Source organism: Rhinolophus ferrumequinum, chromosome 10 (assembly GCF_004115265.2).
Source record: "Rhinolophus ferrumequinum isolate MPI-CBG mRhiFer1 chromosome 10, mRhiFer1_v1.p, whole genome shotgun sequence".
Taxonomy (NCBI): domain Eukaryota; kingdom Metazoa; phylum Chordata; class Mammalia; order Chiroptera; family Rhinolophidae; genus Rhinolophus; species Rhinolophus ferrumequinum.
This window is the reverse complement of record NC_046293.1, coordinates 38177598-38204794: the sequence shown is the minus strand read 5'-3', so window position 1 is coordinate 38204794 and position 27197 is coordinate 38177598. Positions and strand designations below refer to the sequence as shown.

Below are 27197 nucleotides of genomic sequence, written 5' to 3'. Positions count from 1 at the left end.
ACACCACTTAATGGTAAAGTGGCTTTAATGAAACTTACTTTTACTCAGTAAAATCCTTGCTCTTAGAGCAAATTCATAGTGTAATTATGATAAATTGCAGGAGAAATAACTGAAATGTTAATAAAATTGTTTTTAATGTTTTAGAAGTATAAATTTATACAAAGGCTGCTTATTATAAATCATCTTTTTCTCTATTCATTACTGTTTCCTTGCTCCTTAAAAAATGTCCACCAGGACAGTAACTGGAAAAACATAGTATGTTTTTTAGAGAAAAAAAGAAATTTATATATTTTGTAAATATTTAAAAATTTATAATATATAAATGTAAGTCTGTATCATGTTAGTTTAAATATTTGGGCCTTATGGTTTAGCAAAAGAACTGTCCATAAAGAGGTCCATTTCCTCTTTTGTTCCCATGTCTCCTATAGGTTGTCAGGTAGAAATAACAGATGGTTTTGGTTGGTTTCTGTCAGTAAGATCAAGATACAGGCTGAAAGCAAACCATCTCTTTCTAAGACATGAATGCCAATTGCACATATGTCGGAGTAAAATGTTTTAAAGGTTTTTAATTAATCATTCCATAATAGACTTGCAGCATAACTTGAAAAATAGAGCTATAGCAGGAAGAACAGTGTTCAGAGATTCAGAGATTCAAGAAAAATGGTTCTAAAGATGTCATTTCTAGAAATTGATTCTTAGAGAAGGACTTGCCAAAGCAAGCAAAGATACAAATTTCTGAGGCATAATTTGTAATAGTAAGCATTGATTATAAAGCCACAGATATCCAACAGAATAAATTTAATAAATCAAATTCTGCATTATATAAGTGAAAAAGTAAAATAATAGCTAGTAGCGTAGAAAGTTGTTGAAGAAAAAATGCTAAGTAAAAAAAAGCAAGTTGCAAAACAATTTACGTAATATAATCTTATTAAAATAAATACATGTATAGAAAAATTTGGAAGAATATAAATATGATGTTCACTGTGTGCATCATTGAGTGGGATCATTTTTCATTTTTTAATATAAAAAAGTTCTATGTTTTAATTGTTAAAATAAATTTTTGGTACTTTTGTTAGAAGAAAAAAATATATATATATTTTAAAATATATATTAAATATTTTTTATAATGTATATATATTTTAAAATATATATTAAATATTTATATATTTAAATATATAATAATATACATGTATATATTAAAATATATAAATATATCTTTTTATTTATATTTTTAATGAGAGAGCAAGAAAAAACTGGGTCTTTTCATCTGGAAATATGAGCAAGTCACTTCATGTTTCTGAGTTATGTTTTTCTCTTCTGAAAATCAGGATATAGATTAAATGAAAGTAAGTTCCCTTCTAGGTCTAAAATTCTGAGTCTATCTTTCATCAAATTTTAGACTTCATTCACTAAACTTCTCTAAATCTGACATTTCTTTGAAGAACTATTTTTCTTCCTTAATAATAAAGACATTTTATCATTACCTGGACAAATTTGTTATCCATTTCTCCTAATTGCTTTTTAATTTCCATGATCTTCTCCTTTAAAACAAAGGGTATAAAACAAAAATTGTAAAGAATGATGTGTAGAATTCAAACCAAACAAATGACAATTTTTAGAAGAAATCTCATTCATGATAAAAAAAAAGTTTGAGATTTAATAGCAGCTTTTTTTTTCCATACTGTTCTGAGTACTGATCTCCAAAACCAATATTAAATCAAATCAACAAGAGATTATTGCCCACATCCTATGTATGTAAGTAGCCATTGAACTAGGCATAGTGCTGGTGGGATACGAGTAATAAGAGCATTCACCCTGAAACAACTATGGAAAATGTACAGTCTACACCCTTCTTTACCAAGTTCACTCATCACTTACTCCTGAATTGTGTGATTTAATTGTTTGGAAAAGAGCTGTGATATGATAACCATAGTTTATTCGGTGTCCTTGTTTATTTATATAGAAAATATTTTTACAGAGTACTTATCAAAGATAATTGCATCAAAGATAACTGAGATGGGAGTCAGTCTCAGAATGAAAGTCTAGATGTTCATGTAGAGATTTCAGAAAGCTTTCTGTACTTGGGGGCCCTGTATCAGGCAACACCCACAGCCACCTCAAAGTCCTTTCTTCATCTGAAAGGTCTCGTAAACTTGTTTCTGGTGTGTGTGTGTGTGTGTATGTGTGTATGTGTGTGTGTGTGTGTGTGTGTGTGTGTTTAAATACTTTTACCAACTTTCCCTCCTCCCCCTTTTCATGGCTTTCTGAATCATTCCATTTCTTCATGAGAAATAAATGAACTAATACATGGGATAGTTTTACACTTTATTAACTTGTTTCTCCTTTAATTTTCCACACTATGTTTGCTGTTGCTATATTGATTTCTAACAGTCTTCTGCAGAGTAAACCTATAGCCACTCCTACTGACTGCATCTGTAACAACTATATTGAAAGTTTCTTATTCATTGTATTACTGCATTTGTTTTTATGCAGGCTTTCCCACCAGCCTTTTGACCTATTGAAGACAGAATTTGCATCAATTTTTTTTTCTAATTAAAGTTTATTGGGGTGACAATTGTTAGTAAAGTTACATAGATTTCAGGTGTACAATTCTGTATTACATCATCTATAAATCACATTGTGCGTTCACCACCCAGAATCAGTTCTCCTTCTGTCACCATATATTTGATCCCCTTTACTCTCATCTCTCACCCCCCTCCCCCCTTACCCTCTGGTAACCACTAAACTATTGTCTGTGTCTATGAGTTTTTGTTTCTCATTTGTTTGTCTTGTTCTTTTGTTGTTTTTGGTTCATATACCACATATCAGTGAAATCATATGGTTCTCTGCTTTTTCTGTCTGACTTATTTCGCTTAGCATCATAATCTCAAGATCCATCCATGTTGTCACAAATGGTCCTATATCATCTTTTCTTACCGCTGAATAGTATTCCATTGTGTATATATACCACAACTTCTTTATCCATTCATCTACCGAAGGACATTTTGGTTGTTTCCATGTCTTGGCCACCGTAAACAAAGCTGCAATGAACATTGGAGCACATGTGTCTTTATGTATAAATGTTTTCAGATTTTTTGGGTAGATACCCAGGAGAGGGATTGCTGGGTCATATGGTAATTCTATTCGTAATTTTTTCAGGAACCTCCACACTGCCTTCCATAACGGCTGCACCAGTCTGCATTCCCACCAACAGTGTATGAGGGCTCCTTTTTCTCCACAGCCTCTCCAACACTTGTTACTATTTGTCTTGTTGGTGATAGCCATTCTAACTGGGGTGAGGTGATATCTCACTGTGGTTTTTATTTTCATTTCTCTGATGATTAGTGATGTTGAACATTTTTTCATATGTCTAGTTGCCATTTGTATGTCCTCTTTGGAGAAATGTCTCTTCAGTTCCTCTGCCCATTTTTCAATTAGGTTGTTTGTTTTTTTTATTGTTGAGTTGCATGAGTTCCTTGTATATTTTGGGTATTAGCCCTTTATCGGAGGCACTGTTTGCAAAAATCTTTTCCCATTCAGTTTGTTGCCTCTTTATTTTGTCGATGGTTTCTTTTGCTGTGCAGAAGCTTTTAAATTTGATATAGTCCCATTCATTTATTTTAACTTTTACTTCCCTGCCTTTGGAGTCAAATTCATGAAATGCTCTTTGAACCCAAGATCCATTAGTTTAGTACCTATGTTTTCTTCTATGCAGTTTATTGTTTCAGGTCTTATGTTTAGGTCATTGATCCATTTTGAATTAATTTTGGTACATGGTGACAGATAGCAGTCTGGTTTCATTCTTTTTCATGTGGCTTTCCAATTCTGCCAGCACCATTTATTGAAGAGGCTGTCTTTTCTCCATCGTATGTTTTTTGCTTCTTTGTCAAAAATTATCTGTCCATATTTATGTGGTTTTATTTCTGGGTTCTCAATTCTATTCCATTGGTCTATGTGTCTGTTTTTTTTGCCAATACTATGCTGTTTTGATTATTGTTGCCCTGTAGTACAAGCTAAAGTCAGGGAGTGTGATACCTCCAGCATTGTTCTTTTTTCTTAAGATTGTTTTGTTTATTCGGGGTTTTGTGGTTCCAAACAAATCTCATGATTTTTGTTCTATTTCTTTAAACAATGCCATTGGGATTTTGATGGGGATTGCATTAAATCTGTATTTTGCTTTGGGTATATATGGCCATTTTAACTATGTTGATTCATCCAATCCATGAGCACGGAATGTCTTTCCATTTCTTTGTGTCTTCTTCAATTTCTTTTAAAAATGTTGTATAGTTTTCATCATATAGGTCTTTCGCATCCTTGCTTAAGTTTATTCCTAGGTATTTTATTCTTTTTGCTGCGATTGCAAAAGGAATTGTTTGTTTGGGTTTTTTATTTCTTTTTCTGAGATTTCATTGTTAGTATATAGGAATGCAATGGAGTTTTGTATTTTGAGTTTGTAGCCGGCAACTTTACTGTATTCATTGATTGTTTCTAATAGCTTTTTGGTGGAGTCTTTAGGGTTTTCTATGTATAGCATCTTGTCATCTGCAAAGAATGACAATTTGATTTCTTCATTCCCAATTTGGATGACTTTTATTTCTTTCTCTTGCCTGATTACTCTGGCGAGGATTTCCAACACTATGTTGAAGAGCAGAGGTGATAAGGGACAGCCCTGTCATGTTCCTGAATGTAGAGCAAAGGGCTTCAGTTTTTCACTGTTAATTATGAGATTAGCTGAGATTCTGTCATACATGGCCTTTATTATGCTAAGGTATTTTCTTTCTATACCTATTTTATTAAGTGTTTTAATCATAAATCGATGATGTATCTTGTCAAATGCTTTTTCTGCATCAATTGATATAATCATATTATTTTTATTTTGTTTTATTTTGTCCTTTATTTTGTTTATGTGATGTATCACATTGATGGATTTGCGTATGTTGAACCATCCTTGTGCCCCGGGGATGAACCCCACTTGGTCGTGATGAATAATCTTTTTAATGCATTGTTGCATTCGATTTGCTAGAAATTTGTTTAAGATTTTTGCATCTGTATTCATCAGAGATATTGGTCAGTAGTTTTCTCTTTTTGTGTTGTCCTTACCAGGTTTTGGTATCAGGGTAATGTTGGCCTCACAAAATGAGTTAGTGGGTACTGTCTCTTCTTTAACTTTTTGGAAGAGTTTGAACAGGATTGGTATTAGATCCTCTTTGAAGGTTTGGTAGAATTCAGTAGTGATGCCATCTGGTCCCGGACTTTTGCTTTTGGGAAGGTTTTGGAATTTGTGTCAATTTTTTAAAGTTATGTTTACTGAGGTTTTAATTTACATACATTAAAACTGACCTTTTGAAAGTATACAAATGCAGTGTGAATTTTGACAAACGTATACTATCATAGAATCACCACCACAAGATATGGAATATTTTCATCACACTCAAAATTTCTTTGGGGCCTTTGTCCATCCCCTCCTCCCTTGCCCCAGTCACCTCTAGCAACCACGAACCTATTTTTTTGTTTCTATAGTTTTGCCTTTTTCAGAATGTTATAGAAATGGAATCATGAAGTATGTCATTTTCTGGGCCTGGCTTCTTTCACTTCGCATAATGCATTTGAGATTCATTCATGTTATTGGATGAATAAAAAGTCCATTCCTTTTACTGCTGAGTAGTATTCCATCATATAGCATGTACCACAGTGTATCCACGCATCGGTTAGTGGATATGTGGGCTGTTTCTAGTTTTTAAATTCATGCGTGTTTTGTTTTGTTTTGTTTTTGTTTTTGTTTTTTAGTACATACACAGCTGTGTGTCCTCAGAGAGAATTTCCGTACATATTTGTGATACCTTCCCTTTTCATATTATCTCAAGGCCTTGTTGGTTTGTTTTTTTAATCTGTCACTTATCTTTGTGCTCTTTTGTCTTTCTTCTTATTCTTTTGATATTTGTCCCTCCCGATCCCTACCGCCTGCTGAAATCCACATTCCTGTAATACAGCTGGCTTTTGGAGGAAATTTTTTAGGGCAGAATATTTCTTGAACTTTGTCCTCTTCCCTCCTTTCATAGTTTGTAATTTCCAAAGACCAAGGATAGTGAAAAAACTCTTGACCTTTCAACTAACACAAAAAGAGGTTGCTACCTTAAAAAGATGGACTAAATCAGAAATAAAAGTATTATTTCCCTTGGTGATAAATCTGTGCTGATCTCTAGATTGCTTTTAATATGTGAGGGAGTCTAAATAAACAGTGCCTTCCTAAATAAAAGAGACATTTCTCCTTTACTTCTTCCAAAATCCACTTCATTTAAACTCTTTAACGTAAGCTAAAGCAGAGGTTGGCAATTTCAATAAAAAGAGGTAGCTAGAGAGAGACTTTTTCCTTTTTAAGATACTTTTCTTCAAAGGCCTGAAGTTTAGTGGAGCAGAAAAACTATTAGCCAGGGCTCTAAAGTCTAATGTTTATCCACAGTTGATCACTATCTTTCTAACATTCTATGACTCTTTATAAAAAGGGGGAAATCAAACCTTTTTTCAGAAAAGAATCTCTAAAAAATCCAAGGAGACAGAAAAAAAACAGGAAAACTTTGGAGATAGTGAAAAACAACTCAAGAACTCTCCATGAAAAAAATCAAAGACAAAAGACAAATATATCTCTTATATTCTAAGGATGCAATTTTTCACAAATGTTTATTTCCTGGCTGTCTTCTCTGTACTGTTAGATCCTGGGATACAAAGATTAGAAAGAGAACTTTTCCTTTAAGGTACTCATCAGTATCTTAAGACGGCATCAACATATAAAATTATCAAATTTGTCTGACTGAGTTTCTAGGTAAAATAGAAAACCCTAGCCTATTTGTGTCATCAGAGATTAAAAGCGGTGGTGCCTAGGCGAAAGGTGCTCAGAACTGACTACCAGACAGCATTCCTCCTATGACAGAAGGTGGGTTTTAATTCCTGTTGTGACCTGTTAAACAACAGAAGGGTGCGAAGAGATGGCAGAGTCCCTACAACCTCCCAGATTATCCTCTCTAAGCCTGCAGCTTACCTCGATGTTTGTCCTCTGATCAGGGTCAAGGTCCTGGTGTGACTCCAGTTTTTCAATTTGGTCCTCCAGGGACATCACCTCATTTAATAAGCTGCAAGTAGACCACAAGATGGGTTAAGCTCACAGATTAAGAAAAATCACCCAATGGACAATCTTTTTTGATCTTTTTAGAAAGATAATTTTTGATCTTTCAAAAGTAAAATCCCATTTCTATATAAGAAAACTCTTGGGTAATGATTGTGTTGGAATGGGAAGACATAAATGCAGTTCAAAAAAGTAAAAAACACTCTAAATAATTTAGATAATAGTAAAGAAACATAAGACCTAACTGGATATAGGAGCAGAAAATTTAAATGATTAAAATGGAAACTTAGCTAAATTTCTAAAAAAAAATCCACAGAAAATCTTTGGGACCTAGGACTAGGCAAAAACATCTTAGACTTGACACCAATAGTATTACCCATAAGAGGAAATACTGATAAACTGGACCTCATTAAAATTTAAAACTTTTGCTTGGCCAAAGACTATTAAATGGGTTTGCATGTCACATATCTGGCAAAGGTCTTATATCTAGGATATATGAAAACCTCTCAAAATTCAACGTTAAAAAAAACAAAACACCTTTCTGATTACAAAATGAACAAAAGACTTGTACAGACATTTCACCAAGAAGATATATAGATGGCAAATAAACACATGAAAGGATGTTCAACACAATTAGTCATTGGAGATTTGCAAATTAAAACTACAATGAGATATCACTATGCATTTATCAGATAGCTAAGATAAACAATAGTGATAACACCAAACGCTACTAAGGATGAGGATGCAGAGAAATTGGATCACTCAGACATTGATGGTAGAAATGTAAAATGGTACAGACACTTTGGAATATATTTCAGCAGTTCTTGTCAAAACTGAAAACAGACTTACCATATGCCATATGACCCGGTGATTTCACTCTTGGGCAATTGAGAAATGAAGACTTATTTTCACACAGGAAGTTGTACATGAATGTTCAAAGTAATTTTTTTCATAATAGCCCGAAACTGTAAATTATACAAGTGTCCTTCGGTGGGTGGATGGTTAACCCCATATATCTCCATATCATGGATTACTACCACTCAGCAACGAATAGGAAGGAACACTATGGATACATGCAACAACTTCGATAAAGGAAATTATGCCAAGTGAGAAAGCCAATTTCAAAAGGATACATACTGCATGATTTGATTTATGTAATATTCACGAAATAGCATAATTGTAGACATGTGAAATAGATTTATTGTTGCCAGGGTTTAGGGATGGGTGAGAGGGAATGGGTGTGGCTATAAGGGGTAGGTGACCCAAAGGAATTAAAAATCTTACCACAGTGAAATCTCCAGGCAATATGGCTTCACTGGTGAATTCAACCAAACATTTATGAAAGAATTATGCCAATTCTACATAAACTCATCCAGAAAATAAAACATCCCAATTTTTTCTATGAGACAAGTATTATTCTGATACTAACACTGGACATCACAAGAAAGAAAAACATAGGCCAATATATCTCATTAACATACATGTAAAACTTTTATTTTAGTAAACTGAATCCAATAATATATAAAAAGGATAATGTTTTATGACCAAGTAAGGTTTATTCTGGGAATTCAATGCTGGTTCAGCATTCAAAAACAGTTGTTATAATTCACCATTATTAAGACTATAAACAAATAAAAAACAATCATTCAGAGATGCAGCAAAAACTATTGAAAAATTCAGTATCATTCTGATTTTTAAAACATCTCAGTAAATGAGGAATATAAGAAATCTTCTCAATTTGAGAAAGGGCATTAAAAATAAATTTTAAAAAAACAGTTAAAGCTCACTTAATGCTTTTCCTGTAGAACTGAGAACAGAGTATGTCCACCGTCTGCTGTCACACTACCTATTCAGCGTTGTACTAGAGGTTCTAGCCAATACAATTAGGCAACAAAAAGAAGTAAAAGGCATACAGACTGGAAAGGAAGATATAAAGCTGTCTCTATTTGCGGATGGCATGGTTATCTATGTGGAAAATACCAAATAACCTACAAAAACTCCTGGAGCTAATAAGTAAGTTTAATAGGGTCACAAGCAAGAAGGTCAATATACAAAAATCAATTTTATTTCTATATACTGGAAATTAACAATTAGAAATGGAAACTTTTAAACTACCACTTATAATAGCAACAAAAACATGAAATATGTAGGCATAAATCTAACAAAATGTAAAATATCTGTATATTGAACACTATACAACACTGATGGAAGGGATCAAAGAAGACTCAAATAAACAGATATACTATATTCATGAATTGGAAAAGTCAATATTGCTAAAATGCTCATTCTTCCCAAATTTATCTATAAATTAATGATAGTTCCATAAAAATCACAGCAGGATTGACAAGCTGATTCTAAAATCTATATGGAAAAAAATAGAATAGTCCAAAACCCCTATGTGAATGTTTATAGTGTCTTTGCTTATAATTGTCAAAAAACCTAAATGTGCTTCAATTAGTGAATAGCTAAATTGTGGTATATTTACGTAATGGAAGACTATCCAACAACTGAAAGGAACAAACTACAGACGCATGCAACAACATGGGTGAATCTCAAATGCATCAGATTAAGTGAAAGAAGATAGATTCAAAAAGTTACATGCTGCATGATTCCATTTATGTGACTACTGGAAAAGGCAAAACTATATTAGGGACAGAGAACAGATCAGTGGTCACCAGTAGCTTAGCTGGGGAAGAGTGATTAACTACAAAAGGGCATAAGGGACTTGGGGAGTGATGAAAGCGCTCTATGTCTTCCCTATAGGGGCTGTACAACTGTATGCATTTCTCAATATTTGCAGTACAATAAATAACCTAATTTTACTGTCTGTAAATTATACCTTAATTTTGAGAGTGGAAAAGAAGTTTGATGTATAGGATTTGAATGGAAACCACAGACTCTTAAAAAACAAATATTATTAATGCTTTGGAAGAAATAAAGAGCCATTTCAGATAGGATGGTCAGGAGAAAGCTGCTGTGAAATGTTTAACTGAAAGACATAGTGATATTTAACTGAATGTGAAGGAGATGGTTAACTGTAAGGTGAAAAAATGTCTAGAAGGAGAGTAGTTCTGCAGTAGGAAAGAATGTGGAATGTGGTAGGATAGTTCAGAAGGCCAGAGGAATTTATTTCTAAGAACAGCTTGCATTTATTGTTTATTGTGTACCAGACAATACTAATGTTAGACATTACAATTAATCTCCTCACGAAACCAAAGAAGGGGGCAGCCGGATGGCTCAGTTGGTTAGAACATGAGCTGTTAACAACTTCTTAAAAACAAGGTTGCCAGTTTGATTCCCACATGGGCCAGTGAACTGCACCCTCCACAACTAGATTAAAAAACAACAACTTGACATCCTGGAAAAACACTCTGGTCCCCAATATTCCCCAATAAAACAAACAAACAAACAAACAAAACAATGATGTGGCTGTCATTTATAGAAGATGAAAGTCAAGGCTGAGAAAAGGTTGATTAACTTATCCAAGAAATGTCAACGTCAGGATTCAAACCTGGATCCCTCTGAATCCAAAGACCATTCTCTTTATACCAGTGACTAGATAGATAATTTTATCTTCTCTATTTCATCTTAAATTTTTCCAATTAAAATCAGCTATGCATTAAACAAATATATTTTAATACTTTTTTCATGTCGTACTGGTTGGATTCCTTTAAACAGTACTAGACAAAACTCAAGGATGATTGGGGACCTGAAGACCTCCCTTTGATAACTACTAACATGGCTTCAAAGAAAGAACCTATGAAGGAAGTCCTTCCTTTAAGGGAAGAGAGAGCAAAAATGCAGATAACTTTGATGTAGGTTTTGAGACTGTAACATTGACTTCTAATCATAAGACTTTATACTTCTTATCCTAAAGACTTTCCTAAAGGAAAACAAGATAATAAAATAAACAGCGCTTTTACTTATTTATTTTTTTTAGGAGGGCACAGCACACAATGTCCCATGTGGGGATTGAACTAGCAACCTTTGTGTTATCAGCACCACGCTCTAACCAACTGAGCTAACCGGCCACCCCCAACAGCTCTTTTATTTATAAAGGCAAAAAATGATTTTCCTAAAGACTTTACCACCTTTAACACAGAGTTTCTTACCTTGTGAGGCTATGAAAATGTTCATTATTTTCTGAGCAACCCCAACACCCTACCATTACCTCCTCACTGTGTTTTCTGTTTGGTTTATTTTTTGTATAGTATTGCTAGTTTTGTCCATCCAGCCCATGTGATCTGCACTCAGTTCTTTCACTTGTAGACCCATCTGTGTATTCCAGTGGTTTAGCTGGAAGAACATGTTCTCCTGACTCCTGCAAAAATAGTATTATGATCAGTTTTAGGGTAAAAAATGGGAAACATCTCACATGGCCCCAAACTCTCTTCTTTTGGATGGCAAATTGGTCTGCTTATTCATTTTCTGTCACCAAAATAGGCCAGAAAGGCAGTTAGGTCTCAAGAAAGAAGTCGGGGGATTTATTTGATACCCGTTTTAACAGATCTTTATAAGGCTGGAGAAAATAAAGCATATTTTACATTTAATTAAAAAAATAGATACCATTTAATTTCCCTGCATGGAATGAAAGTTAAGCATTGGTTTCAGAATAGTGCTTGCATCTTAGGGGGGAAGGAGAGGCGTATAATAGGGAAAGGGTCTACAAGGGCTTAACAATATATTTTGAATGATAATTACAATACTTTTCATATCTAGAACATTATCTGAGAGTGACAAGACATGTATTAATTCCAAGTTTCAAAGAAAAGTTTTCAATGAGAACCCTGTGGCTCTGCTCACCTCCCTAGAAATGTCCCCACTTTGCATTCTTGCTGGAACGTGTAGGTAGCTACTGGTGCACATGAGTGCTTCATTGTTCAATTCATGTATAGATTTTAAATCTCTCAGGCTTTCGCTAAGTTCTCCGCAAAATTTCATTTCCCCTCCATAAAACATGATTAAATATTCCCTCTTGCATGTGTCAAGGCTTACAGTGCAGGGATGTTCTCCTCTGAAATCTGCAAAGAGGTGGACACGTGAGGATCCTCATGTTGAATTTGATCTATTTCTTGCTCATCCTGTTCACTTTGCAGGTCCTGGTCATGCTCAGCCTCCAGCTCCAACATATCCTGATAAAGATCATGAAAGAAGCAAAGCAGAACAGAAGGCTTATCACAAAAGGTGGTGGTCCCTTCAGCCTACCGATGCCTCCTTCTCTTGGGTAAACACATAAGCAAGCCGTCTCTGGGGCTGGAGAGTTCTAATGCATTTGTAAGATAAGCAGACATGCCCTCCTGCTCCATTGATAGAGGAAGCCTGGGGCAGGGACTTGGAGAACATCAAGTCGGCACATAGAGCTCTTTTCAGTGCTGATGAATAATACAATTCCATTTGTCCATGGACTCTAGCATTTCACTCAAATAAGATGACTGGTCTCTTCAGAAAAGTCAGTGTCAAGGAAAAGGAAAAGAGGGTGGGACTCTTCTATATTAAGAGTCTAAAGAAATACAAAAATCAATGCACTGCATAGATCTTGCTTGGATCCTGGTTTTGAAAAAAAATACAGCCACAAAAGACATTCAGGGGACAACTGAGAAAATTGCAATATTGAGAGACTTGAGATTATGTTATGGAATTATTGCTAATTTTCCTAAGGTGATAATGGTATTTTGGTTATTTAGAAGAAAGTCTTTATTTTTAGGGATGCTGTTTGAAATAAACAGGGGTGAAGTGTCTGCTGTCTTTGACCTACTTGTAAGTGGTTCAGAATAGTCCATCTATTTACATATATAAAGATAAAGCAAATGTGACAAATGGCAACAATTTTAAAATATAAGTGTGAGAATACGAGTAATCATCACATAATTCTTTTAAGTTTGCTTTTTATTTAAATGGTTTCATACTAAAGAGTTTTGAGAGAAAACCTACTGAGTTTGACCCACAAAATTTCTTTGTTTCATTATTCTTTGCCTTGTTTTAGAGGAACATTCAAGGCATTTCAAGTCTGTGCATGTACACAATTGACAATGATTTATCTTTGAACATTTCTGTAGTAACTACATTATGAAATATTTCCCCTGTCCTTTAGTTTAGTGTGAAAGAAGTTTAGTGTGAAATTCTTGTGTTTCAGCAAAACTATTTCTTTTCTTTTTTTAATCTTTATTAAATTTATTGGGGTGATGTTGGTTAGTAAAATTATTTAGGTTTCAAGTGTACATTTCTATAATACATCATCTGTATATTGCATTGTTTGTTCACCACCCGGAGCCAGTTCTCCTTCACCATATATTTGACCCCCTTTACCCTCTTCTACCACCATTTCCTCCATTACCCTCTGGTTAACTACTAAACTTTTGTCCGTGTCTATGAGTTTTTGTTTGTTTGTCTTGTTTGTTTGTTTCAGCAAAATTATTTTTTAACTGGAAGGAGAAAATGTTGGAGTGGGGAGGACAAATCAATCTCCTATTAAAAATGTTTCTATGAATTACTGGCCAAGTCAATAGGAATAACTAACATTCACATAACTCTTTATATAAATTTCTTTCATGTGCATTCATTCTTTTAATTCTCATGATAGACTTGAGGTGAATAAAGGTAGGTATTGAAATCCCTTCAGCCATTCATATATACTGATTTATCCAAGGTCATATGTTTGTAATGGGTTAAGTGGTCACCTTAAAAAGGTTTGTCCATATCCTAATATCAAGAACCTGTGTATAATTTATTAACCAATGTCATCCCAATAAATTTAATGAAAATTTTAAAATTCAGTGCAATCCCTATCAAAATACCAATGACATTTTTCACAGAACTAGAACATTAAAATTTATATAGAACCATGAAAGACCCTGAAACAGCCATAGCAATCCTGAGAAATAAGAACAAAATGGGAGGTATCACACTACCCGATATCAAATTATATTATAAGGCCACGGTAATAAAAACAGCATGGTACTGGCACAAAAACAGACACATAAATCAATGGAACAGAATAGAGAACCCAGAAATAAATCCATGCCTATATGGTCATTTAATCTATGATAAAAGAAGCTAGAATTTACATCGGGGTGAAGGTAGTCTTTTAATAAGTGGTGCTGGGAAAACTGGACAGATGTATGCAAAAAATGAAACTGAACCACCTTTTATGCCATATACAAGAATAAACTCAAAATGGATTAAAGACTTAAATGTAAGACCTGAAACCAGAAAACTCCTAGATGGAAAACACAGAAGAAAACTCGCAGACATTACCCTTAGTAATATGTTTACTGATATATCCCCTCAGACGAGGGAAACAAAAGAAAAAATAAGCACATGGGACTACATCAAACTAAAAAGTTTTTTCACAGGAAACGAAACTATCAACAAAACAAAAAGACATCCTACTGAATGGGAGAAGATATTTGCCAAGGATACATCTGACACGGGGTTAATATCTAAAATTTATTTTAAAAATTCATGTATCTCAGCACCAAAGAAACAAACAACCCAATTAAAAAATGGGCAGAGGACATAAAAAGACATTCCTCTAAAGAGGGCATGAAAATGGCCAATAGATGTATGAAAAGATATTCCAGGTCAACAATCATCAGAGAAATACAAATAAAAACTACAATGAGATATCCCCTTACTCCTTCAGAATGGCTATCATCAATAAATCAACAAACAACAAGTGTTGGTGAGGATGTGGCGAAAAAAGAACCCTTGTGCCCTGTTGGTGGGATTGCAAATTGACACAGTCACTATGGAAAATAATAGGACATTCCCTCAAAAAATTAAAAATAAAATTACCTTATGACCCAGCAATCCCACTCCTGAGTATTTATCCAAGGACATCCAAAACACTAATTCGAAAAAATATATGTACTCCTATGTTTATTGCAGCACTATTCACAATAGCCAAGATATGGAAGCAACAGAAATGCCCATCGACAGACGATTGAATAAAGAAATTATGGTACATTTATACAATGGAGTATTACTGTGCTATAAAAAAGAATGAAAATTTACCATTTGCAACAACATGGACGGACCTAGAAGATATTATGCTAAGTGAAATAAGTCAGACTGAGAAAGACACATACCATATGATCTCACTTATATGTGGAATCTAAAGAACAGAATAAACGAGCAAACAAAACAGAAATAGAGATACAGAGACAAAAACAGCGTTGCTAGATGGGAGCAGGTTGGGGGATGGGGACAAGGTGAAGGGATTAGAAAGTACAAATTCGTAATCACAAAATAGTCACAGGGATGTGAAATATAGTGTGGGGGATATAATCAATAATGTTGTATAGATTATGTAGGGTGCCAGATGGGTATTGGACTTATCAGGGGAATCACTTCATAGATTGTGTAGATGCCTGACCACTGCGCTATACACCTGAAGCTGAAGTAGAATAATATTGAATGTCACGGGATGTAATAATATTAATGGTCACGGCATGTAAAGAACAGCATAGGGAATAGAGTCAATGGTATCTTAACAACTATATATGAAGTCAGAGGGGTAGTAAATTGGGGAGGGGGTTATCACTTTGTGAGGGGTGTAAATGTCTAATCATTATATTGTTTTGTATACCTGAAACTAATATAAAAAAATTAAAGTAAATTAAAAAGAAATATAAAAAGAAATAAAAGATCCTTGAATGTAACCTTATTTGGAAAAAGAATCTTTGTGGATGTAATTAAGTGAAGGATCTTGACATGAGATTATCTTGGATTACCTGGGTGGGCCCTAAATCCTATGAGAGACAGAAGAGAAAACACAAATACAAGAAGGGCATGTGAAAACAAAGGTAGCCACAAAGCAAGGACTGGTGGGAGCCACTGAAAGCTGGAAGAGGCAAGGAAGAATTCTCTCCTAGAGACTTCAGAGGAAGCACGACTCTGCTGCTCCTATGGTTTCAGAATCCAGGCCTCCAAAACAATGAGAGACTACATTTTTGTTTTTTCAGCCACCAAATGCGTGGTAATTTGTTACAGGAACCACGGGGAATCAATACATATGGCTAGTAAGTGTATGGACTAGAACTTGAATTTGTTTTTCTGATTCCAAGACCATGGCTCTTTTCATCATATCCAGGACCTGGGTTCAGATTAAGAAATATCTTGTCCCTACCGCTGTCACTTTCACAACCCAATGGCACCTCATCAGTGATGTAAGGATTATTATCACATTTATAGATGAAGAAACCAAGGCTAGATTTCCCAAGTATTATGTGATTCCACTATAGCTTTATCTCTTCATGAAAAAAAAGCAATATATTCCCAATAAATCTTTTGTCCCCAACAAATCAAGATATTCAAAAGCAACAGAAACACTGTGATGTAGAGAAATAATACTACACTGAGAAGTGGAAGACATTAATTCTCATCTTTGTTCTACTGCTATGGATGTTGAACCAGCTAACCACTCTAAAGCTCAGTTTCCTGTTCTGGAATAAGAAAACTGGACCAGATCATCTCTAGGGTTCTATGTCCAATAATCTATGATGACATTTCTTGTTTTCATTAATCAATTCCCTGTAATAGTTAATATACCACACAAGAGTTAAAAGTCAGGAAACGGAATTAAAAGTTTTTTTTAAATCTGCAGGATTGAACACATAAAGTCTTGTGTGTGTGTTTTTAGTAACAAACTAAAAGTGTGACTGCATGAAATACACATCCTGAGGGCATTACTTTCCATTTAGGTGCAGTTCTTGGAAGAGCTTATGTCTCCATTTGGATGTTTCATAAGCACCTCAAATTCAGCAAGCAAAAAATTTAACTCATCATATTTCCCCTCTACCTTGCCCAGGTTCCCCATCCTTGCATATGATCTCCCTATCTATCCAGATGCCTCGGCCAGAACCCTGGAAGAGGTCCTTGAGTTTTCACGGGAGACGTTCTTTTCCTTCTTCATTACCCATGTCATATTCACTTGGTATCCAAGACCAAGAATACCTAGTATCTTTCACATCTGTGTCCTTCTCCCCACCATCTTCATGGCTCCCTGCTGCCAGTCACTGCCTTACTTTGGTCTTCACCAGTCCTTGAATCTTCTTGTCCTGGCTTACAGTTTGCACCCTGCTCCATTTCTACCTTCTTAGTGCCCTGCCAGCCTGCTTGCACGTCATGTCTTTTACTCCCACTCATCTTCTCTCAGCACACAATTTCTCTCTGGCTCCTTTGTCTTTATGTGTGCGGTCCCATCTTTCCGAAATGCTTTGCTCTCACTCACTTTATCCTTCAATACTCAGTTTTCATAGTCCCATAATCTCCCTGGGTTAGCCCCTGCAATGACTGGGTAGCACGTCTGCTACTCCTGGCATGAATTTATCAGACATCGCCATTTTCTTGTCTGAATCCCTCCAAGTGTGAGAGCTCCCTGAGGGGAAAGGATTTTATATACGTGCATTCCCAGCACTTAACAGTGCCTAGCACGTAGTGGATGCCCAATAAGCAGTTTTAGAATAAACAGACTTCAGAAGTAGACAAATATGTTCTGCTTGTGAAAGATGCAAACAAAAGCAGGAAACAGGAAGTCTGTTCACTCACCTGGCATCGGAAATCAATGTTGTATAGAGCAGGGCCAGGGATCAGGAAACTTGAAACCAGAGCAAAATATTCATTTCTAAATACTTTGGGGGTTTTGATGGTTAGATATGGCAGCTTTGGCTAAGATCTATTTTGTTAATTACACCAACAATTAAAAAATTAACTACTATTAACGCTCTCCATTTTCTTCTGAGCCTGCCCTTTAAATCTTATGATCTTTTCTTATAAAAAGACAAATGTAAGACTATGGAAAGTAGAGACCTTCTGGTTTGCTTTCAGAGAATAAGAGAAAAAAATGGTTCTTCCTCAAGAAGTCATATACTTGTCATTTTATCAGCAGAGAGCCTAATTTATTAATACTTATTTGTTAATTATGTTACTGCATGTGATTTATTTTTATGTAATTACAGAATTTCCCATATAAGTAAATTAATATAAATACAATCATAAAAATGTAAAAACCTTATGCCCTGACTTGAAATTTGAAGAAATAATCTGTATGCCTTGTACCATGAGAGTGTGGACTATTTGAAAAACTCTTACAGAGTGAATAATTTTATTAGATAATTAGACTTATTGTGTTCTGGGTCAACAAGTGATGGTATCACAGTTCACTGACTAACAGGATTCAGCAGGGAACATTGAACCATGAGTGCCAGGAAGGTACCACGGCAAAGCGGGTCTAATGACAGCAGCTTTTTCCTGGAGTCCAGGGACAAGCCGCCCGCAAAGAATCATGATACTATTTGTAGAGTAATACCTTCAACTTATGTGTTCTCTAAAATCATAGCCCGCCACACCTCAAATGACCTATTTTCTTTTCCCGTCCTCAGCCTTTCTAAAAACCCCATCCTAAGAGTCCCCTTCTAATTTTGTTCTTATTCTTCTTTTTTCCCATAAAAGTTATCTGTCTGGCTGTCTATCTCTCCTTCCAGTTTTTGTCTAATTTTTATCTGTTCTCCACACTTCTACCTCTATTCCTGCACACCTTCTATTTCTTTGTTTTTTGGTTTTGCTGTTGTTAGTTAGTTTACCTACTGCAGAACCCTTGAAGGTTAAGTCAAGCTTAGGATAGTCTTTCCTTCTGCGGATTTGTAGAGTTAGCCATCCCTAAGTCCAAAATATACTCCACAGAGAGGTAGACAGATGAGTCCTGAGCTTCCTTTGGGGGCTGCATAAGCCTGGGGTGAGAAATTCCCACTCTATCCTTCCCTTATGTTTTTCTGACTGGTTGAAACCACCCTCTTATGTAGCCAATAGCCTGGGGGATCTATGGAGAGATTTGCTCATCGATAATAAAAGGGGTCTCAGCCATGCCTGTGCTTTGATCTAAATGGTAGTGAAAGCATAAAATTTTTCCAAGACAAGCTCAGGCTTTGTCTTAATTTCCTCCCATTCCACGTCAGCTGAGTGACTGAATTTCAAAGACTAAGAGAGATTCAGACTGAATTAAGAGTAAATAGATCTCTTTGATGTATTCAGTTGGAAAACAATTTGTGAGAAGGAGACAATTTTACATATGGTAATTTGCTCTAAGGTGAAAAATGCCACAAATTCCAAGGACGAAAGCAACATGTACTGCACAGTTTTTTGCATGGGAAGGCCGGTAAGTCTCTGGGTGATAAGAGCAGCCCTCAGCGGAGACAATGCCTCCCTTCTGGGGCCACGCTCGGAAGGTCCTGTACTTCTTTGTTTTGAGGAAAACCTCAGAGATTTCCTTACTGCTTTGAGATAGGAGATACTAGGTTCCTCTCTTCCCCCACTGTGCCATTTAAGTTTCTCCCTTACCCCTTTTTTAGTCCCCACCTCTTGAAGCACATCAGTTTGAGGGCTTTCAGAGAAAATGCCGTTCCCATCATCTGTTCTGTCTGAGATGTAGTCCATTTTGGTAAATTCCCATAGCAAACTGCAAGACACACAATAGAAACAGATGCTGTGATTATGCCTTCAATCTGCCCTGAACAGTCCTGCCTTGAACATTTCTAGAGGAAGAACCCTGGGATCTTTCCAGGCCCCACAGTGTACCTGCTATCCTTGTACTGATTTCATTCTGGATGACTGACATCTTAGCAGTCTATTGCACAAGACAGGAATAGAGAGGCTGGATAAATATTTGTTGACTGAATCAATATATGGTTTAACAGTGAGATTTCAAATTCCAAAATCTTTGCAGCTGTGCAGCTCTGTATGTGTGAACGCATGCACAAATAATAAATAAATGCCCTTAAAAAAAAAATTAGTTAAGGGGGCAGCCGGTTAGCTCAGTTGCTTAGAGCACAGTGCTTTTAACAACAAGGTTGCCTGTTCGATCCCCACATGGGCCACTGTGAGCTGTGCCCTCCACAACTAAGTTGAAACAACTACTTAACTTGGAGCTGATGGGTCTCGGAAAAACACACTTAAATAAAAAACAAAATAAAATAAAAAGTTAAAAGAAAAACTAGTTAAAAAGTATAATATGGTTCAAAAGACAATGCAGAAAGGAGTAAGTCTAGGATATCATTTTGATCTCAAGCCCCCTGATGTCCTCCCCACAACGTTTACTAGCTTCTTCTTTATTCTTCCACATAGATACTATGCATAAATAAGCAGCTATGTTTATATAAATATAAAACGCCTTTTAAAATATAAATGAGAGGACATTATCACACTATTCTGTACCTCATGTTTCTTTTCTAACAATCTATCTTGGAGCCCATTTCATATTAGTACATACAGAGCTGCCTCATTTAAAAATGGTTATATGGTATTCCACGGTGGAGCTATCTAATAATTTGCTAATCAGTTCTTTATTAATGGATAGGTAGATTGTTTCTAATCAAGTGCTACTACGAACAGTGCTGCAATGAATATACCTACACAGCTATGTGTCAACATGTGTATGTACAGGCATATCTATTGAATAACTCTAAAAATAGAATTGCTGGGTCAATAGATATATATTTTTTTAATTTTGATAGATTTTTCCAAATTATGCTTTAAAGAGGTTGAACCCATTTATACTTCCAGCAAAAAATGATGAGTTCTTCTTTTCCACTCTTTTCCTACAACCATGTATTATTAAAGTTTTTTTATCTTTGCCAATCTGGAATACTTAAACTGGTTATCTCATTTTAGTTTTAATCCCTTTTATGAGTGAGGCTGAGCATCTTGGCCTATATGTATAAAACTCATTTGTATTTCCTTTTCCATAATTAATGTGTTGATATCCTTTGTTCATTCCCTATTGGACTATTGCTATTTTGCTAGAATGCGTATATGTGTGCCTATGTATACACACACACACACACACACACACACACGCTCACATATGCTTCTCAACGAATCACAATATGTTTGTGATGGAGGTTTATGGCAGCAGTTCCCAGTCTACGGGCCTTAAATTCTGAGATGGGGGCACGCCATAACTGCCTTGCATAGAAAGGGGTCTTGAAATCTGTATGCATTTGTATAGACTAAGTATTGTTTACGTGAATAAGTACTGCTCAAAATTTTCTAAATGTATATGCTAGTGTTATTAATAAACTATAAATGCATTTTGAAACATCTTTGATACCATAATAGCTTTTTTGACATATGAAGCGTTCTGGAAAATCTTCTACTTTAAAAAAGTTCTCCCATAAGACTATCAAATGATTTTTCTACAGAAACATTGAAGGCCAGGAGGGAGTGGCAGGAGATACTTAAAGTGATGGAAAACAAAGGCCTACAACCTAGATTGCTTTATCCAGCAAGGCTATCATTTAAAGTTGATGGAGAGATAAAGAGCTTTCCAGAAAAAAATAAGCTAAAGGAATTTATTACCACCAAGCCAGCATTGCAAGAAATACTAAAAGGTCTTCTGTAAATAGAAGAAAGATCAAAACAACCTAACTACAAATTTAAAAATGGCAATATCTATGTACCTATCAATAATCACTTTAAATGTAAATGGATTAAATGCTCCAATCAAAAGACATAGGGTGGCTGACTGGATAAGACAGCAAGACCCTTGTATATGCTGTATACAAGAGACTCACCTCAGAACAAAAGACACACACAGGCTGAAAGTGAAGGGTTGGAGTAAGATATTTCATGCAAATGGAAACGAGAAAAAAGCTGGAGTTGCAATACTTATTTCTGACAAAATAGACTTTAAAATGAAGAACATACTAAAAGATAAAGATGGGCACTATATAATAATAAAGGGATCGATCCGACAAGAGGACATAACCCTAGTAAACATCTATGCACCCAACATAGGAGCACCTAAATATATAAAACAGGTACTGACTGACATAAAGGCAGAGATCAACAGTAACACTATTATAGTCGGGGACTTCAACACACCTCTGACCACAAGGGACAGGTCTTCCAGACAGAAAATCAATATGGAAACAACAGCCTTAAATGATACATTGGACCACTTGGATTTAATCGATATTTTCAGAACATTTCACCCCAATGCTGCAAAATACACCTTCTTCTCAAGCGCACATGGAACATTTTCCAAGATAGATCATATGTTAGGCCACAAAACAAGTCTTGATAAATTTAAGAAAATTGAAATCATACCAATTGTCTTCTCTGATCACAATGCTATGAAATTAGAAATGAACTACAGGAAAAAAACGGGAAGACACACCAATTCATGGAGGCTGAATAACTTATTACTAAATAATGAATGGGTCAAGCAGGAGATCAAGGAGGAAATCAAAAGATATTTCGAGATAAATGAAAATGAAAACACGACGACCCAAAATCTTTGGGATGCCGCGAAAGCAGTCCTAAGAGGGAAATTCATAGCTTTGCAGGCCTACCTAAAGAAACAAGAAACATCACTAATCAACAGTTTATCTTCACATTTAAGGGATCTGGAAAAAGAACAGCAAAATAAGCCCAAAGGGAACACAAGGAAGGAGATAATAAAGATCAGAGCAGAATTAAATGAAATAGAAACCAGAAAAACAATACAAAAGATCAATGAATCCAAGAGTTGGTTCTTAGAGAAGATAAACAAAATCGACAAACCATTAGCCAGACTCATTAAAAAAAAGAGAGAGAGGACCCAAATTAATAAAATCAGAAACGAAAGAGGAGAAGTGACAACGGACACTGCAGAAATACAAAGAGTTTTAAGAAGTTACTATGAGCAACTATATGCCAACAAATTTGACAATTTGGAAGAAATGGACAATTTTCTAGAGGCGTACAACCTTCCAAGGCTAACTCAAGAAGAAACAGAAAACCTGAATAGACTGATTACCACCACGGAAATTGAATCAGTAATCAACAGTCTCCCAACAAACAAAAGCCCTGGACCAGATGGCTTTACAGGTGAATTTTACAAAGCGTTCAAAAAAGAATTATCACCAATTCTCCTCAAGCTCTTCCAAAAAATCCAGAAGGAGGGAAGACTCCCAAACACTTTTTACGAAGCCACTATCACCCTGATCCCAAAATTAGACAAAGACACCACAAAAAAAGAAAACTACAGGCCGATATCTTTAATGAACATAGATGCAAAAATCCTCAACAAAATATTAGCAAACAGAATTCAGCAATACATTAAAAAGATCATTCACCACGATCAAGTGGGATTCATTCCTGGTATGCAGGGGTGGTTCAACATCCGCAAATCTATTAATGTGATACACCACATTAACAAAATGAAAAATAAAAATCACATGATCATATCAATAGATGCAGAAAAAGCATTTGATAAAATCCAACAGCCATTTATGATAAAAACCCTTAAGAAAGTGGGAATAGAGGGATCTTATCTCAACATAATAAAGGCCATATATGACAAACCCACAGCTAACATCATACTCAATGGGGAAAAGCTAAAACCATTCCCCCTAAGATCAGGAACAAGGCAAGGATGCCCATTATCTCCGCTTCTATTCAACATAGTTCTGGAAGTTCTTGCCACAGCAATCAGACAAGAAAAAGAAATAAAAGGCATCCAGATTGGTAAGGAGGAAGTAAAGTTATCATTGTATGCAGATGATATGATACTATATATAGAGAACCCTAAAGACTCCACCAAGAAGCTATTAGAGCTGATAGATGAATTTAGTAAAGTGGCAGGATACAAAATTAATATTCAGAAATCAGTTGCATTTGTATATATCAATAATAAAACATCAGAAGGAGAAATTAAAAAAACAATCCCATTTACAATCGCTCCAAAGACTATAAAATACCTGGGAATAAATTTAACCAAAGAAGTAAAAGATCTATACTCAGAAAATTATAAGACACTGATGAAAGGAATGAAGGAAGATATAAATAGATGGAAACACATATCATGTTCATGGATAGGAAGAATTAATATAGTTAAAATGTCCATACTGCCTAAGGCAATATACATATTCAATGCAATTCCTATCAAACTGCCAACGTCGTTTTTCACAGAAATAGAACATATAATCCTAAAATTTATATGGGACCATAAAAGACCCCGAATAGCAAAGGCAATCTTGAGAAATAAGAACAAAGTGGGAGGTATAACAATACCTGACTTCAGATTATACTACAAGGCTACAGTAATCAAAACAGCATGGTACTGGCATAAAAACAGACACATAGATCAATGGAACAGAATAGAGAGTCCAGAAATAAATCCACGCCTATATGGCCATTTAATCTACGACAATGGAAGCAAGAATGTACGATGGAGTAATGACAGTCTATTCAATAAATGGTGCTGGGAAACCTGGACAGACACATGCAAAAAAATGAAGTTGGACCACCTCCTTACACCATATACAAAAATAAATTCAAAATGGCTTAAAGACTTAAATGTAAGGTCTGAAACCATAAAATACCTAGAAGAAAACATAGGAAGAAACTTCTCAGACATTACCCGGAGTAAGATTTTTACTGATATACACCCTCGCGCGAGGGAACTAAGAGAAAGAATAAACATGTGGGATTATATCAAACTAAAAAGTTTTTTCACAGCAAAGGAAACCATCAATAAAACAAGAAGGGATCCTACTGAATGGGAAAAGATATTTGCCAGTGATATATCTGATAAGGGATTAATATCACAAATCTATGGAAAACTTACTCAACCCAACTCCAAAAAACCAAACGATCCAATTAAAAAATGGGCAGAGGACTTGAAGAGACATTTTTCTGAAAAGGACATACAGATGGCAAACAGACATATGAAGAAATGCTCAACCTCACTAACCATCAGAGAAATGCAAATAAAAACCACAATGAGATACCACCTCACCCCAGTCAGAATGGCTATCATCAATAAATCAACAAACAACAAGTGCTGGCGCGGATGTGGAGAAAAGGGAACGCTTGTGCACTGTTGGTGGGATTGCAGACTGGTGCAGCCGCTATGGAAAACAGTATGGAGGTATCTCAAAATTCTGAAAATGGAACTACCTTATGATCCAGTAATTCCACTCCTAGGTATCTATCCGGAGAAAACCAGAACTTCAATTCAAAAATCTCTATGCACTCCTATGTTTATTGCAGCACTATACACAATAGCTAAGACATGGAAACAACCAAAATGCCCATTGGTAGATGACTGGATTAAGAAACTGTGGTACATTTATACAATGGAGTATTATGCAGCCATAAGGAAGAAAGAAATCTTACCATTTGCAACAACATGGATGGATCTAGAGAACATTATGTTAAGTGAAATAAGTCAGACAGAGAAAGATAAGTACCATATGATCTCACTTATTTGCTGATTCTAAAGAAAAGAATAAGTGAATGAACTAATCAGAAACAGTTTGGGGGACAATGAGGAAAAACTGAGGGTTGCTAGATGGGCGGGGGGGGTGGGGGGTGGGGGGGGGGGGGAGGGGATTGGAGGGCAGTCGGTGACCACAGGATGGCCACGGGGTTTGAAAATTAATCTGGGGAACGTAATTTGGTGGTTACCAGAGCGTAAGGGGGTTGGGGGGTGGGGGATGAGGGTGAGGGGCATCAAATGTACGGTGATGGAAGGGGAGCTGACTCTGGGTGGTGAACACACAGTGTGATTTATGGATGATGTGATACAGAATTGCACAACTGAAATCTATGTAATTCTACTAACAATTGTCACCCCAATAAATTAAAAAAAAAAAAAAAAAAAAAAAAAAAAAAAAAAAAAGTTCTCCTTATTTAAAAATGTTATTAACCATTGGTTTATAGTAATACACATCTATCCTGTATTTTAAAAATGCATATATGTACTTATATGAAAATTTGTACTTCCTCTACTCTAGAAAGTATTTTAAATGGTTTATATCTCCATCAACCACGAGTGAAGATAATGAAAACCCAAAACAATCAAAGTATTTTCATAAATTGAGACTAGAGTCTTGACCATTTATTTTCAACTGCCATCTGCCTGGTTTATGACCATAAGCCCCTGGAGTAACTCACAGGCCCTACACCACAATAAATATGTATGGGGTCAAAATTGGAAGAATTGTAGAGAAAAATGTCAACCCCAATCCTGAACCTGGAAATCTCATCATTTACGTCCTATTGACCCAATGCAGTCTCCAGACACTGCTCCTGAGAGCTCAGTGCTGACTTACTTTTCCATTACATCTTCATCTGCATCGATGTTTTGGAGAAATCCATTGTTTTTCTCCATCAACTGTTGTTCCTTCCCAACCATCTTCGTCCGCAGAGACATTTTGTCACTTAGCTTCGTAAGAGCCATTTCTTCAGCACTGCAGGGACAATGATTACAACAAGAGGGGTTTCGTGGCAGGTTTGGCAACTATATCCTCTATGCTAATAGGCAGATAGCAGGTTAACTTCAGGGAGCTTGGCCTTAACCCCTTTCCTTTCAAAACTGGCCATCAATTGGAAGGAACCCCAAAGTAAGCTTTTAGATTTTTCTACTCAAATATATACGGGAAAGTCTTGTGTGTGGCTGTCCCTAAGGATGTATCTGATTAACGTGAGGGTTGTCTGAGCCTGCAAATGTATATTTTGAATCCTTAATTGTAAATATTATAGAGCAATACAAAATAGCCAGGCTCACGAGATGTGAACTTTCATTTTTATAACTTCTTTCTAATTTTTGTATATGCACATCATAAGAAATAGAAAAGGACAAAGAAGAATAAAAATCACATACTACAGGGATAACCAGAGATACCCCAGAGATATTCAAACAAAACCACTGTTAATATTTTGGTATATTTCTTTCCATTTTAAAATTTGATGTTTTTAAAATTCTTTTCCTATTGTTGACTATTAGGTTATTTCTACATTTCACTATTATAAATAATACAGTAATGAATATCATTGTTTAGTAATTTTCAGTGATCTCTATAATTTACTTAGGATACTTCCCTAGAAATAGAACTACTAGGAATATAATATAGAGATTTTTAAGAATTTAGAAAAATATACCCAAATTACTTTCCTAAAGTTTCAACTAATATACACTGTCACCAACTGGTGGTATGAGAATAAGAACCTTCATTCCAGCCTGATAGGCAAGTGTGAGTTGGGGAGCAGAGAAGTGAATTGTTAGAGTACTTAAAGTGAGAAAAAGAAAGGTGAA

At 35.5% G+C, this 27197-nt stretch overlaps 1 protein-coding gene across 1 annotated transcript in view; it reads right to left on the bottom strand.

The window, feature by feature from the left end:
- Nucleotides 1-26342, bottom strand: part of SMCO2 (single-pass membrane protein with coiled-coil domains 2) — a 31445-nt gene extending 5103 nt beyond the window's left edge. Inside the window, exons 1-6 of the mRNA XM_033118318.1 lie at nucleotides 26215-26342; nucleotides 19475-19574; nucleotides 12116-12252; nucleotides 11292-11441; nucleotides 7037-7127; nucleotides 1485-1541 (exon numbers count right to left, since the gene is read on the bottom strand). Of these exons, the coding sequence (XP_032974209.1) occupies nucleotides 1485-1541; nucleotides 7037-7127; nucleotides 11292-11441; nucleotides 12116-12252; nucleotides 19475-19574; nucleotides 26215-26342 (663 nt within the window). The remainder of the gene's footprint in view (nucleotides 1-1484; nucleotides 1542-7036; nucleotides 7128-11291; nucleotides 11442-12115; nucleotides 12253-19474; nucleotides 19575-26214) is intronic.
- Between the last annotated feature and the right edge of the window lie 855 nt (nucleotides 26343-27197).